Source organism: Solanum dulcamara, chromosome 2 (assembly GCF_947179165.1).
Source record: "Solanum dulcamara chromosome 2, daSolDulc1.2, whole genome shotgun sequence".
NCBI classification, from domain to species: domain Eukaryota; kingdom Viridiplantae; phylum Streptophyta; class Magnoliopsida; order Solanales; family Solanaceae; genus Solanum; species Solanum dulcamara.
Window position 1 is genome coordinate 24,154,286 of NC_077238.1, and position 15,397 is coordinate 24,169,682.

The following is a 15,397-nucleotide window of genomic DNA, read 5'->3' on the forward strand; positions in this document are numbered from 1 at the left end:
TAGAGAAGCTAGATAGGTGTTTCCACATACCAAAAGTGCAGGGCATAACAGAAAATTATTAATTTGAATTTCAACTTGGCAGATCTATAATCCAACACACCTTTTAGCCTTGTAGGTAGCTTTTGCATGATGTGCCAAATGCAATACTTATGTATTGTTTCTGGCAGCACCTCTCTAATTGTTTCTTTGATATCACATTGATCTGTGAAGATAGTTGTTAGAGGTGCATTGTGCATTCCCTCAAGCCAAGTCGAGAATACAAACTTATATTTTTGGATATCCTCACTTGTGATCAAAGTGCTGCCCAAAAAAATCGAATGTTTGTGCTGATTCACACTGATGAACAAAGCAAATGACATGCGTCGTTGATTTACAAGGTAAGTTGTATCAAAACAAACAACATCACCAAACTTGCGATATGCATACTTGCAATGTGTATGAACCTATACTACATTGCGAAGTCTTGCACTATTATCTGTGTCGATAACATAAAAAAAATCACCATCCTTCATCTGCATATCAGAGAAGAACTTCTATATTATTGCGGTATCGATGGACAATGTCCTCATCCTTCTTTGTTGAAAAATGTAATTTTAACAGTCTATGGGAGTGCACCCCATTCTATCAGGACCATTGACTTCGACTTCAAACAATCTTATGCTCTTTGAAGGTCATGACTTTCAAGGCTTCTCTTCAATGTCTGACTTATCTTCTTGTGGCAGCTAAAACAATGTGACAAATAAGGTTTCAATTGGTGATTGTGCTCTGTCACAATTTTTACAACCCGATATGAATCATCAAATTCCACTAGGCAATTAACTCTTACTCTACAATCAACCATTTTAGTTATTGTCCTAGGTGTTGATTTTCTACTCTTGTCATAAGCAAAAGACACAAACCTAGCATACTCACAACCTGATTTGTTTGTGCTCTTCTTAACAACACCAACATCAGTCAGACGACTGTGTTCTTTATAAAATGAGAAAAGAGCTTCCACACTACTAAAAATCATACCTTCAACAGGGCCATCAATATATTGTTGCTCTACAAATTATCATCATTTTTGGATATTCTTCATCTTCTTCAGACCATATATCCTCAAAGTCAGATTCTTCTCCGTCCGAAACACTTAGAGATGATTCTTGCTCCACTTGATTAGACCTATTCAACTCTTCACGAAGTAAGTTTGGAAAATTTTCATCCGAACTGTCCAAAAAAGCATTAGGGCCATCGCCATAGCCACAGTCTGAAGCTTCATCCTATTCCTTATTTGTGCATATCAAACTATCACTTTCGGCTAACCTAAAAACAACATTCAATATTCGATTTATTTCACTATTGTCATCAGTATAATCTATTTTGATAAAATTGTATTACTTGAATTTACAAATAGCCGAACAAAAACCAAGAAGGAATTTAGAGAGAAATCTGTGAAGTTGGTAATAATGCCAAATAAAAGAAAAGAAATAATAAAAGTGACGATGTTATTCATTTTGGAGGAAAAAATTAGTGATTTTGAAGCTAAAAGGGCATAAATGTCAATTGACATTTCGTGCCAATTTGTAACAATTTTTTTCGTACCATCTATATTTTCCGATTTAGAAAAAGATTTGAATATAAATAAATAAAGAAAATAAAATTAAGAAAAAGTGTTTGTTGATTGAACAGCGGCCCATAAATCGAGAATAGAAAGGTCCAAACTTCAAGACAGAGCTTCTGTGTAAAACCCGTCATTGACTTTTGCTCTACTTTTTTAAATCTCTTTCTTGCCCTCTATTTGCTGTTTCAAAGTCATTTTTGTGCATCTATAGTTTGGTGTACCTACTAGCCTACTACCATTACCAACCCCAAAATACATTACAACAAGTGGTGTAGGCACGCAAAGGGAAAGGCAAGAAAGAACGCATGGCAGATTCATTAGAAGATGTTCCTTCGGATAGCCTTATGTCTGAAGTTCTCCGCCGTTTGAGATGTTCTTCTAAGCCTGACAAACGCCTTATTCTCATAGGTACTCTATTCTTCTTACAAACACCCTCAACTACTTCAATTCAATTTTCAAAACTTTAATGGGTGTACTGTTAATTACTTAACCCATCAGATGGATCCGCCTCGCCTCTCTGAGTATGGTATTATATATTACTATATATATATTTGTAATTTTTATCTGTAAGTTAAGAGTCATTTAGAATGATTTACAATTCTTGATATTTTGTGGGATCTGCTCTACTCCCTCTGTCAGACTTGCTTGGTTGTTGCTGTGACTTTATTATTCTAGGTTACATTAGCATCACAACTCTAAAGTGTAGTTACTCCCTGTTTATCACAATTGAACTAGTTAAAATACCGCATTAAAGTTAAAATTTGAAAGGAATGGACTGTTGTTGGACATTTTGGAATGTACTAAAGTGGGAAAAGTTTCATGTTAGTTGGAACAGCGGGAGTATTTAGTATTGAAATGAAATTGACCTGAATAGAGTATGAATGGATACATATGATTTATATCAAAGGACCCAACCTAATTTGTGATTATATTTGCTTGATGGTAAATTTAAACTGTATCTTATTTAATGTGCCAGAGTATTTTAGCTGGATAAATTTGGTAATGCTCGAGAGATCTCATCTACAGGAGAGTGGACAAATGATTAAAGCTGCATCTTTTAAAATAAAGCCTGTACAGCATGACAAAAGCTTTCATTTGGCGATTCTTGTTTTCACACCATCAACCCCAACTAATTTAGAAAGTTTAGAATGGAGGCATTGGTGTTTTATGCGTCAAACACTAGTTGTTACCTTGCAAAGGATAGATCAGATATTTCTAGTCTTATTAAAAGCCATTGCAATGAACCCATGCAAAACGAGGAGTTGTCATTTCATGGGTGATTCAGAAAACTGTGCGCTTCAAACGATATGTGCAAAGTGATTTAAATGAGAATCGGTGGTTCTTTGAATCTCAATTTTGAATAGTTGGATTATTGTTGTATATTGGAGGTTAAAAATAGTTTTTTAATTGCAATATGATTGTTATAGTACTAAAATTCGTATACTTTTGGTCTTATTTTTATTTTTTGTAAATTGTGTGCTTCATTTCTCACTTAAGCTCCATGGACCTTGTTGTTTTTATGCACTTTTCGCTTTTAAAAACACTGATATTTACAGCTTGCATTGATATCCAAATGGGCAGCAGAAAATTGTTTCTGTTGAAAAGTTTGCTTCAATCTACTAAGCAACATTTTTTGTTAATTTTGTGCTTTTATTGACAAAAATGGAAAGTTCTATAAATGCGGCTATTGTATTAAAATGCAAGATCAAGAACAAGTGTTTTTTTTTTTACTTTTACTTTCACAATCTTGTGCAAAATGTTCCATAATATGTATCTCGTGTAATATTCTCCTTGCAATAGCAGTCATATAGTGGGCAAAGTGTTCACCTGGCTTCTTTTTCATTGCTACGTTGCCTATTCTCAGTTCAATTTTTCATAATGTGTACTCCTTCAGGGAGTTCTACATTGATACTGTATGTTAAAATTTTTTATCGATTGTGATGATGAAGTGATTTGTGAAGTTCAAAGTTAGTGTTAACAATGTGAAACTAATGGCAGGTCCACCGGGATCCGGAAAAGGTACACAATCTCCTATCATTAAGGATGAATACTGCTTGTGCCATTTGGCCACTGGTGATATGCTCAGAGCTGCTGTTGCTGCTAAAACTCCACTCGGGATTAAAGCCAAAGAAGCTATGAACAAAGTAAATGAAAGTCAATTTTTTGGGGATGGGCAACAAACTTCATAATGTTATTTCAAGTACTTTTTTTCTTTTGGTCAATGATGTCCTTTTTGGGCGACTTTTACAGGGTGAGCTTGTGTCTGATGACTTAGTTGTTGGCATAATTGATGAAGCAATGAAGAAACCTTCATGTCAAAAAGGTTTCATTCTTGATGGTTTCCCAAGAACAGTGGTTCAAGCTGAAAAGGTTGTCCAAAACTATGAAAATTTTGCATCTTGACTTCATCTTATTATTGTTCTTACTTGTAATTGTGACATGATACAGCTAGATGAGATGCTTCAGAAGCAGGGGGCCAAGATTGATAAGGTGCTCAATTTTGCAATTGATGATGCAATCTTGGAAGAGCGGATCACGGGCCGGTGGATTCACCCTTCAAGTGGTAGAACTTATCACACCAAATTCCAACCCCCAAAAGTTCCTGGCGTTGATGATGTAAGTTTGCTAAGTCTCCACTAGTTTTACAGATTGTCTTTTATGTGAATGGCAAAGTGTCGTTGTCATACCTCTAGCGGCTGTAGTTTCTTTATCGCTTTACATACATTTGCTGAAAACAAATTATCCTTGTTGGTAAATTAACATCTTACCTCTCTATTGTTGTTAAACTGTGGAGAAATTTTCTGGGAGTTCAGCTTCCTAAACCAGAAAGAGGTGGCAATTAAATATCATTTTCCTTATGTCTCTAAAAATAATATTTGGGGAGTTTAGGTGCGTTATTATCCTGAGTTTGTTTACTTGCTTAGGAAGTTCTTTCTCAAGGAACCTTTAAATTGTTCAATAATTAGCTGAAGGAAGGTAGTTTCTGACCCTTAAAGTTGTACAACGAAGTACCTAGTAAGACGACTTAGTTTTGGCTTAAAAGTTGTTGGTCTTATGTCTTTCATGTCCAACGAGATTAGTGTTGTAAAAGCCATTGCTTAGTCGCATAAAGTGATGAAGCAATGCAAAGCTAGGGATTATCACTTCCGGGGTGAAGCCATGCACTTAAGAGAAATGGGTGCTTCAAATCGTTGACACACATAGGTACTTCAAAAAATAATGACACGTAAGGGTACTTTGGTAGGATACATTAGAGAAAATAGTGCATGTATTATTAGCGTTGTGTATTACTAATATCTTGTTTGGTACATTTTTTCAACCTATGTATAACTAATGCAAGCATTATGTACTCTATTTGGTATTGTGCTATATTGCTATGTATAACTAATGCATGGCAAACTGTGGTATTAGCAATGCAAGTGTTTTTAATGCATACATTAGAAGGTTTAAAGATACAATTGCCTGTCAAACCTGTTCCACATCCACTCCTCGGTATTTATGGAGGGTATTTTAGTAAACAAATATTTTGTTTTATAATTTATGCAATGCATGTTACAAAACCAAACAGTGCATAAGAAATATTCTCAGCATAACTAATGTCAATACTGATACACCCTATTTAGTACTATTCTTATACACCCTACCAAGCAACCCCACGGAGATCCAAAAGAGAAGTTGTTGAATTTTTGAACTCTTAGAAGTTGGGACTAATGTTGGCATAACTATAAATTTGATGCTGAAATTAGTTATTTTGATTGCAATTTGATTATTATAGTATTAGTATTTAGGAACGTGTGTTGCACGTTTATCTTCAAATATTAATATAAAATTTGTATTTTAAATTATAAATTTTAAATGATACTTGAATTCTGTCTGTGCTATAAAATAAAAATCAAAACATACAAAAAAAAAAGAGTAACAACTCATAAGCTGCAGTAAGAAAGTCTTGCGAATTTGATGCTACCTTAGTGACATATTATTTTAATTTAAAGATAAATACATACTATAATAAAATTATTCATCTCCTAAAATTAATTATCATGCATAAAAAAACTAAATTGATACATATATTAAAGCGCATCATGATTAACGCGGTTTGAAGTCAAAAAATCTTGCTTCAGCTCAAACACATGATATTATATACAAATAAAAAAATAAAATATTATTATTCTTAATAATAATAACAATAATAATAATAATAACAACAACAACAACAACAACAACAACAACAACAAGAACAAGAATAAGAATAAGAACAAGAATAACAATAATAAGAACAAGAAAAATAATAATAACAAAAAGAAGAAGAATAACAATAATAATAACAAGAAGAAGAAGAAAAATTCAAGAACATACCACGATGAAAGATCTAGATTAAGAAAATCGCATACCCTATGTTGCACTTTCTTTATCAAAAATCTCACCACTTCAAAATGGCCTAACAAATAAATAAAGAACAAATCAATATGAAACAAAAAAAAATTAAGGCAAAGGGAGGGGGTGTAGGAAATTAAATAGATTATAATAACAATGAGCATGAACGTATCAAACAAAAAGGAAGAGGAAGAAGAAGACCGCATACCCTACATTGCACTTTCTTTATCAAAAATCTCACCACTTCAAAATGGCCTAACAAATAAATAAAGAACAAATCAATATGAAACAAAAAAACTTGAAGGCAAAGGGAGGGGGTGTAGGAAATTAAATGGATTATAATAACAATGAGCATGAACGTATCAAACAAAAAGGAAGAGGAAGAAGGCAAACCAAGGGATTTTAGGAAAAAGAGTAAGTGGTAATTATGAGAAAAGAGATGTGATGGTCTATTTAGTTTCTGCGGATTTCTAAAGACATTGTGTATCTAATAGTAGTGGTATTTATAAGAATTAATTTTTACTCTTCTTCAATAGATGAAATATTCATTAGCAATTCAATTGTGCATCTCTTGGTTTTCTTGGAAAATGATAAAATTCATTTAGATAAGTAACGGTTTTTCAATTGTAACTGCTCTACTCATTATAATTTGAACTTAATGTAAAAGAAATTAATGTTATTAGATATATACATTATTTTTTATTATTATAATATAAAAATATAATAATTTTACTATTTAATATATAATTAATTAAATATTTTAATTTATTGTAAGGGTAAAATGGTAATCCAACTTTTCATCTTAGAGCTTCCCACTTTTAATAATATGATGACGATATGATGTGTTGGATATATTTGTTTTCCGTTAATTGTGCGCTTCATGTCAAAGAAGCTTTACGCTTACTTGTTGCTTTTCGTTTTAAGTATAAACCTCGTCACTTTTTGGTACTTTCCGCTTTTAGAAACATTGCCAACAATTAACCATTTCCCTGTCAGAGCTCAATTTCTCGAAACAAACGAAAAGAAAACGAAAGATGTCACGATAGTATCAACCCTTCAGTTATGTTGCATGTCACAGATATGTAGTTGACAAATTGCATACAGCCGATATCCTTTCCCAGTGTATATGGATATTTTAATGATCTGGAATTCAGAAATTCAAACTAACATAAAGCAACTAGTCAAAATATAGGAAATATAATCATCAAAATCATTCTGAATCTCAAATTTTAATCCAGGACCCGTTGTTCACTAGTGTTTCCTCGGAAGAAACGGTATTGTATTTGAGTTCATGTTGTAGCTAAAGATGATCAATGATATTAGTTATTCCAAAATATCGAGCAATTTACTGATGTGTTGTTCTGCATACAGGTTACTGGAGAGCCTTTAATTCAACGGAAAGATGATACTGCTGAGGTTCTCAAATCAAGGCTAGATGCATTTCACCGTCAAACTGAGCCGGTTTGTATTTACAGTTCATTCTTACTTTCTTAGTATTATAACCTGCATGTTTTATACCCCCTTCATTCATTTTTACTTGTCACTCACTGATTGACTTGGCACACCCATTAAGAAAATAATTATTGATATATGTATTTTACCACACTATCCATATTAATTAATGTTTAGTATTAGGTCTTGAAAAATGATTTGAAGAAAAGTATTTAATGCTAAGGATAAAGCATGGAAAAAAATAATTGTCTTTTCTTGATATGTCAAAAGTGAAGTAAAAATGAAAATCTATTTTAGGAATAAGTGACAAATAAAAGTGAATGGAGGGAGTACTTTACATTAAGGATGATCAGGATTTTAGAATTCGTTTTTAACTGTAACTTACTGTAGAGAAATTATTAGTTCTTATTTCTAGACAAACAATTAATTCCTGATTTCCTCGACAGTAGGATGACTATTCTGATAAAGATGCATATTTGGATTCAAGTATCGGTGAGTGCGCTTAAAATGTCTCCTGAAATAAAGATGTAAAATTACTTCACCTTGAAATAGTAGATTAACAATTGTGGCAGTTAGCCAGTAGCAATAGATGCACAAATATCTTACGACAACCTATCCAGTTGGGTTGTGAAAAACTTTGTTATATGAGCACTTATCTATAAACAATTTAATAAAGGACTGAGAAAAGTTTCTACTTATATCTTCGTTCTGCATGCAAAAAGAAGTCAAGTTTATGTGTGCCATTCTTCTTTGTCAATGACCTTTTTAAATTGTTTGATAATGCAGGTAATCAATTATTATTCCACCAAAGGTGTTGTTTCAAGCCTTCATGCTGAGAAACCACCAAAGGAAGTTACTTCTGAGGTTAAAAATGTGTTATCTTCTTGAAAGGGACCATCTATCACAAGAAAAAGAGATACCCTTCTGATTTTTTGTTTTCTTATCCGCGGCTTTTTGTCCAAGTCCCTGAGGAATTATTGTTTGTATGGGGATACAGATTTTTGCTAATAATTTTAGAAATAACTCCACATGTGGAATAATCCATATAAGCCAAATCTTGATTTGGGATTTGAGCATAGTTGATTGATATGTGATTTGAGAATTATGTTTGGTTGTTGCAAAATGTAGATTTATGCATCACCATAAGTAATGTTTCAAGAGGATTTTTTTTAAATCAATTAATTGCTAGATAATATATATTCGTTTTTCGGAAAGTTGGTGGTATTAGAATATTTAGATTTGTGATTTGAGAATTATGTTTGGTTGTTGCAAAATGTAGCTTTATGCATCACCATAAGTAATGTTTCAAGAGGATTTTTTTTTAAAATCAATTAATTGCTAGATAATATATATTCCTTTTTCGGAAAGTTGGTGGTATTAGAATATTTAGAGGGCGTTGTGTCTAGTTCTTAGTAGAAGTATTCTACTAAGCACACTTGCGGTACTTGATAACTTTTTCATTTTTTTTGCACCATTTGCTCACAATCTTGATATGCCAAGTTAGCCTAAGACAATAGGAATCGTTAAGAGAATGGAAGAGAGAACATAAGAGAATTGGTAGGAAGAATGTTGTAGAGAATTTTGATTGAATTTTTTACTAATAGATGCCTCTCTATTTCTACTACTTACTTAGAGGCTAATATGTAAATAACAATCATTAAACAAGTCCCTACATATATATATATATATATATATATATATATATATATATATATATATATATATATATATATATAAGTCCTAGAATTCTAATATAACTAGAAGATTCCAAGGATCTTCCATCCAAATCCATGGAATTCTAGGATCTATCATGGAAAATCCCACATTTCTCTAGAATCTTCCACTAAGTATTAGTTTTTTTTCCTACGTAAGCTTTAACATGATCCCACTTGTGGAATTTCATTAGGTATGTTGTTGTTGTTGTTGTAAGCTTCCACATGGGAAACTTTGTGCATGTGGCGCTTATGTGTCTTGATGACATGGCGGGTCATCACACTGATATTGCAATGACCATGGCGGATTATTGCTGCATAAATTCTCGAATCTTTTCTTTTAATAGTCACAAGCCCTCATATCGTTTCCGTGTAGCTTTCTCCGATGATTTTCCCTTTCAATGGATGTGGAACATGGCAATGACTTCTTGCTAGTCTCCCTAAAAACTTGTTGTGGTTTTCAAGAACATTGGCCCCTCGTTTTTTAGGCCCCTTCACAAGTTGTATAGTCGAAATTTGTGCTTGATTCTATTTGTGTGGTATAATTATTGTAGGCACCATGCAAGCCCTATCTCGTTCCATGACCTAAAGACAATGATGGTAGGGGGCGATCAATGTATGACACTATGTGAAGAACTCCTGCCCTAGAATAATATCAAAGATATCCATCTTTGTAATGGTAAAGTTTGTTCTACTTTTCCAATTGCCCGATTTAACGCCAACACCAATAGCTACACCATGAGCATTTTGAGCCTTGACATTCACGATCTCGACGCGAGAGTTAGTTGGAGCATGCTTCAAATTTAGTCTCCTCGATGTAGCCTCGTTCATAAAATTATGAGTTGCTCTAGTGTCAACCAATGTACGATCAGGCTTATTATTAATGATAAGGTCCACATACTAATTACTTTTCTTGTTAACTTGGCTAGCTGACTTTGTGATTGCTCCATATAGTCCTATCACATCTAATTGAGTTGTGACTAAACTCTCTCCTTGTGCATGCTCCTTTTGCTTATGCACTATAACACTAAGACTTTTTAAGTTGGGACAATCCTTGAAGCTATGTGGCCATTTGCATATGTAGCATCCATTTTTCTCAACTATGCTTTCTTTTCCATGTAGCTTTGACTATCTATTGACTTCTTATTATCGAACTTGTCGGTAGCTTGAGTCTTGAGGTGTTGTTGATGTACTTCCTTTTTTTTTTACCACAGTCTCCTCCATCCATAGCAATGTAATTTTTTGACTTATTGTCTCTATCTTTGTCATACTTCTCATTCCTGAAATCCATCAAAGACTCATCTTTCACTATGGCTTGGTCTACATCAGTGACTTGTTAGCGTTTTAATTCATGCTTAGCCCAATTCTGCAACCATCCATAAAGTAGAATAATAAGTCATCGCAACGAGGTTGGAAATTTGGAGCATAAGGGTGGTGAACTCCTTGATATAGTTGCATATGCTCCCTGACTGCTTCAACTCTTCAAGCTTGCGTCTTGCCTCGTACAAGACATTATTTAGGAAGAGCTGTCTCTTAAACTCGGTCTTGAACTTATCCCATGTGCTAATTATGCACATACCTCTCTCAGCATCATCCGATTTTTGTCTTCACTGTAGCATGGAAGTTTCTAACAAGTACAACACTGCGGTGTTGATTTTATCATCATTGTCCCGTAAATTTCCATGCCAAAAATAGTTTTTCAAGTGTCAAAGAAAGTTCTCTACTTCTTGTGCATCACTAACCCCTTTGAACACTGGTGGCTATGGAGCCACAATCTTTGCTTCCCTCGTCACCACAACATTCCTAGTTGTCTGAGTCATGCCAACATCGACCTACTCTTCAAGTGCATCTATATTTGCCTTCATGGCATCGATAGTACTCAACTCCTTCATAAGTTTACACTCTAAGGTAGCAACAGTCTGTCTCATCTCTATCTCCGTCTGTGTATGCCCATCCAAGTCATTTTGGATGCTCTCGATCTCCCCAAGAGTATGTCCCTCAAGAACGCTTAGAGTGCCTTCTACCTTCCCTAAGCGTTGGCCAAATATCTCGACTGCATCCATCCCCGCATTAACCTTCGTGACCCACTCTCTAACCTAGTGAGATGTCCTCGAGCAAGACCTCCAAATCATCTTCGCTCGCTTCAGTGGTAGAAGGTTCTTGGGATGTAAGCCCTTCATTTGGCTCAACCTCGAGCGGCACAAAGGTTCTTTTTGGCGATATTTATCTTTTGGATATAACCCTTTTTGTCGGCAACATCCTGAGTGACATTGGCTTGGGTGTTAGCAACGTTGATTTCTCTGTCGTTTCTTATTTTCTTAGTTGCAACCTTTCTCTGATACAACAATGTCATGCCCACAGTCTTCAACTAAGCACACATGCGGCACTTGAAAACTTTCTCAAGATCTTGCTATGCCAAGTCGCGTAAGACTCTAGGAATCGCTCAGAGAATGGAAGAAAAAACACAATAGAATTGGCAGGAAGAATGTTGTAGAGAACTTTGATTGAATCTCGCTTGATAATTTTACAAATGAATGTCCCTCTATTTATACCACTTACTTAGGGGCTAATATGTAAATAATAATTAAACAAGTCCCTACATATTTATAACAACAACAACAACAATAACAACAACAACCTAGTAAAATCCCACAACGTGGAGTCTGGGGAGGGTAGAGTGTACGCAGACCTTACTCCTACCAAGGTAAGATGACTGTTTCCGGTAGACCCTCGGCTCAATCCCTACATATTTATAAATAAGTCTTTATTCTAGAATTCTCTACATAACTAGAAGATTTCAAGGACCTTCCATGCATTTCCATGGAATTCTAGGATCTACCATGGGAAATCCCCACATTTCTCTAGAATCTTCTACTAAGGACTAGTTTTCTTTCCTATACATGTAAGCTTCCGTATGGACAACTTTGTGCTATGTGGCACTTATGTGGTGCTTATGTGACGTGATGACATGACGGATCATCACAGTTGGCCATGAAAAATAATGAAAAGAATTCATAGTATAGCAAATATATTATGTATTTACTATATAGATAGAGAGTTTAAAATAATCACAATTTGCAGTTATGCTATCCATTTAATAGCTATTTTTTATTTTAACTGTATATTCCAATTAGTGTATTTTTAGGCTTAACTTTAGACATTGTATTTATTAGCTATCTCCCTTTCCTCTTTTGTCTCTCCAAATTAGTGTATAATTCCAAATTAATAACATTATTTTCTCTTTTATGGACAATTTTCTTCCTTCTTCTTTTCTTTTATGGATGATTCTTTAAATGTTCTTCAAATTTAAACTAAACGACATTGTACTTCCTTGCTCTGGAAAAGTGTCGTTGTCGTTGGCTCATGATGGTTTACGAAACCCCATTGGTAGCCATAAGAGAAAACATTAAAACTTAAGTTTAAATTGCAGGTTTATGAAATTGTTATCAGATTAAAATGGGTGATGCTTTGAAAGATTGGTTACATTATAAGAAGTTCATATCTCGAATTTGAGGAGTGATGCAAATTTGAGGCAGATTTGGTGATTTTTCAAGGAATGAAATGCACTTGTATATGCATTTTATTCATGTATTTGAATGTTTTGTTCACTATTATACACTTGTAAAATGTATTTGACTGTTTTTATAATGTATTCATCACCAAAATGTATTTGGAGAAGCAACTAAATTTTGCATATGTATGTTCCTTGTTACTTATGATGCATTAATGTATTTGAGTGTACTTGCAACTGGTTAGAAATTTGAATCAACTTATTGAAATGTATATGTTCCTTGTTATACTTTTATACCAATACATTTGACTATATCTGCTACTGATTATAACTATGAATCTTTGACCTCTTTTGTCAAATCTTCAGCAATTAAGCAATTGAAGTTATTATAACTATGAATCTTTGACTTCTTTTACTTTTGTGTTTATGCCTAATTTTTCATTTCTTGTCTAGTTTATGAAAAACATATCATGTAATGCATGTTGTTTTGATGAATCTTATGAATGTTGACTGTTGTATCTTGCCTATTTGTTGTTTTGTAAGTATTCCACTAAAGTTTGTGCAACTCATGGATATGTGAATTTTTGATGTATTGGTATTGTGTTCATCAATGTTCGATAGTCTTTCTAAGAGGTCAATATTTTCCATCTTTTGATTGAAGGGTCAACTCGTCCCAACCCATAGCCCACTTAGGTAAGGGTGGCATTGGAACCGACACCTACCGATACCGATACCGGTCCGTTTTGATCCAGGTCCGTTCTATCCCAGTCCGTTAAGTGCCGATGGGGTAGGGGTAGGGGTGGGAGAGGGAACGGTATGAGGGGTAGGGGTTTACTGGTCCTTTCCTGTCAGGTAGGTGTCGGTACTGGTCCAGTAGTTCTGCGAAAAATTTTAAAAAAAATTATTTGTTAAATCTAGTTGTTATTACTAGCCGTTGGGTACCCCCCCCAACGGCTATTTCACCTAAACAGCCCCCTAATCACCCCCACCCCCCTATCCCTCAATTTTTTTAATACCCTAAAATTTATAAAAGAAAAACAATTAGGCCCTATTTTTTAACTATAAAAATCCCCCACCCCTTAACAATTTTTTCACACTAATTTCTACTCTCTCAACTCTCAACTCTCAATTCCCAACTCTTTCAAGTGTTCTAAAATACTCTCTTAAGTGTTTTAAAATTATATTAGTTGAAAAATTTTGGTGGATTATTTTGGAGAATCTTCAAACTTAAAGTTTCATCTATCAATTTTCGGCTTTTGCGTCTGCTTTTACGCAAACGTTTGGTATATTTTTTCCAATTTACAATTTTCATCTATTTAGTCTTTACTAGTTTACTTATTTATTTGTTTGTGTTTAATTTACGTGTTATATTTAATTTGCCTATTTCTAAAATTTTAATATGAATTCTGGTGACAAAAATATTTCAAGAAAAGGTAAAAAAATAAATTTTTGGTAGTGTTGCTAATGTTTTAATCGGAAAAATTAAATTTGGTGGTAGTTCTTCTAAATCTAAAACTAGACAAGCACAATTACATATTAATACGGATGATTATACGCATATAAATGAAACTTGTTTTTATGTTGATTGTAATACTCAATTAGACCATGAATATTTAGAAAGAAGATTTGGTAATTTTGATGAATCACTAGATGATGATGATGATGATGATGATGATGATGATGATAATATAGTTAATGATGATAATGATACTTTTGATGATGATGAAACTGAACCACTTACAGCTACTAGTCCCTTTCCCTCTCCCCTCCCTCCCCCCCTATACATCCTAGTAGGGCTAAGCCTAAGCCAGAACGTAAAAAAATAATCTATTGTTTGATAATTTTTGACTCAAAGTGAAAATAAAACTAAAGCAATTTGTAATAAATGTAAATATGTGATGAACCATAAAACTGCGAGAAAGGGAGGTGGTACGGGTCATTTACAAAATCATTTAACGAGTTGTTGTAAAAGAGAATTTGAAGAAGTCAACGCAATAGCAGAGGCATTAAAACATGGTACGCCCCTTCCTGATGCATCTATAGGAGTAGGGGGCTCTAACTTGGTACAATCACAATTAAACTCTTTTAATGTTTCAGGCCCTAGTACACATCAATCATATAGTAGAGAAAGAGATCTAAAAGAATTGATTAAAATGATTGTTATTACTAGATTGCCTTTTAGTTTTGGTGAAAATCCTAATTTTACTTATTATATTAAATTAGTGTATAATCCATCGTTTAATGATTTTTCAAGAAACACTATTAAAAAAATTATTTTTGATTATCAAGACCAACATTTTTTATTATCTTTGTTGTTTATTTAATTATAAGACTTATGAAATAGCTATATCTGATATGGGTCATACTGTAAATGGTAATGATTATTTTACAATTACTGGTCATTGAATTGATAAAAACTTAGTTTGCAAAAACGTATTTTCGGTTATAAAAGTTGTGAAGTTTCAAAAATTGGTGCTTATATTATTGAAACTATTTTAGGAGTTACAATTTTTTTTGGAATAACTAATAAAATAATGAGTGTCATTTTAGACAATGCTTCTAATAATACATTAGCTTCTGATCTTTTAAAAGATGTACTTAGCCCTTTTTCTGATGATGGTTTTCATATTAGATGTGTTGCACATACATATAATTTAATTGTTAGAGATGTTATAACAATATATAATAATGATAGCATTAAATTAAAGTTGCATGTCATTTTATATTTATATGTCAAGTAAAATCTAA

The 15,397-nt window shown here is 33.4% G+C and overlaps 1 protein-coding gene across 1 annotated transcript; it reads left to right on the forward strand.

Annotated features, from left to right (window-relative positions):
* The first annotated feature begins 1,732 nt into the window (after positions 1-1,732).
* LOC129880461 (adenylate kinase 4-like) lies at positions 1,733-8,621 on the forward strand. Its single transcript, XM_055954493.1, has 6 exons — positions 1,733-2,008; positions 3,599-3,744; positions 3,851-3,970; positions 4,049-4,216; positions 7,346-7,435; positions 8,213-8,621. Exons 1-6 carry the CDS (start codon positions 1,906-1,908, stop codon positions 8,312-8,314), a joined length of 729 nt encoding a protein of 242 aa, XP_055810468.1. The 5' UTR covers positions 1,733-1,905; the 3' UTR covers positions 8,315-8,621.
* The last annotated feature ends 6,776 nt before the right edge of the window (positions 8,622-15,397 follow it).

Coding starts and splice junctions, on each gene's coding strand:
- LOC129880461 (XM_055954493.1), top strand. CDS start 1,906: ATGGCAGATTCATTAGAAGATGTTCCTTCGGATAGCCTTATGTCTGAA. Junction 2,009..3,598: donor CAAACGCCTTATTCTCATAG/GTACTCTATTCT, acceptor AACTAATGGCAG/GTCCACCGGGATCCGGAAAA. Junction 7,436..8,212: donor TTCACCGTCAAACTGAGCCG/GTTTGTATTTAC, acceptor TTGATAATGCAG/GTAATCAATTATTATTCCAC.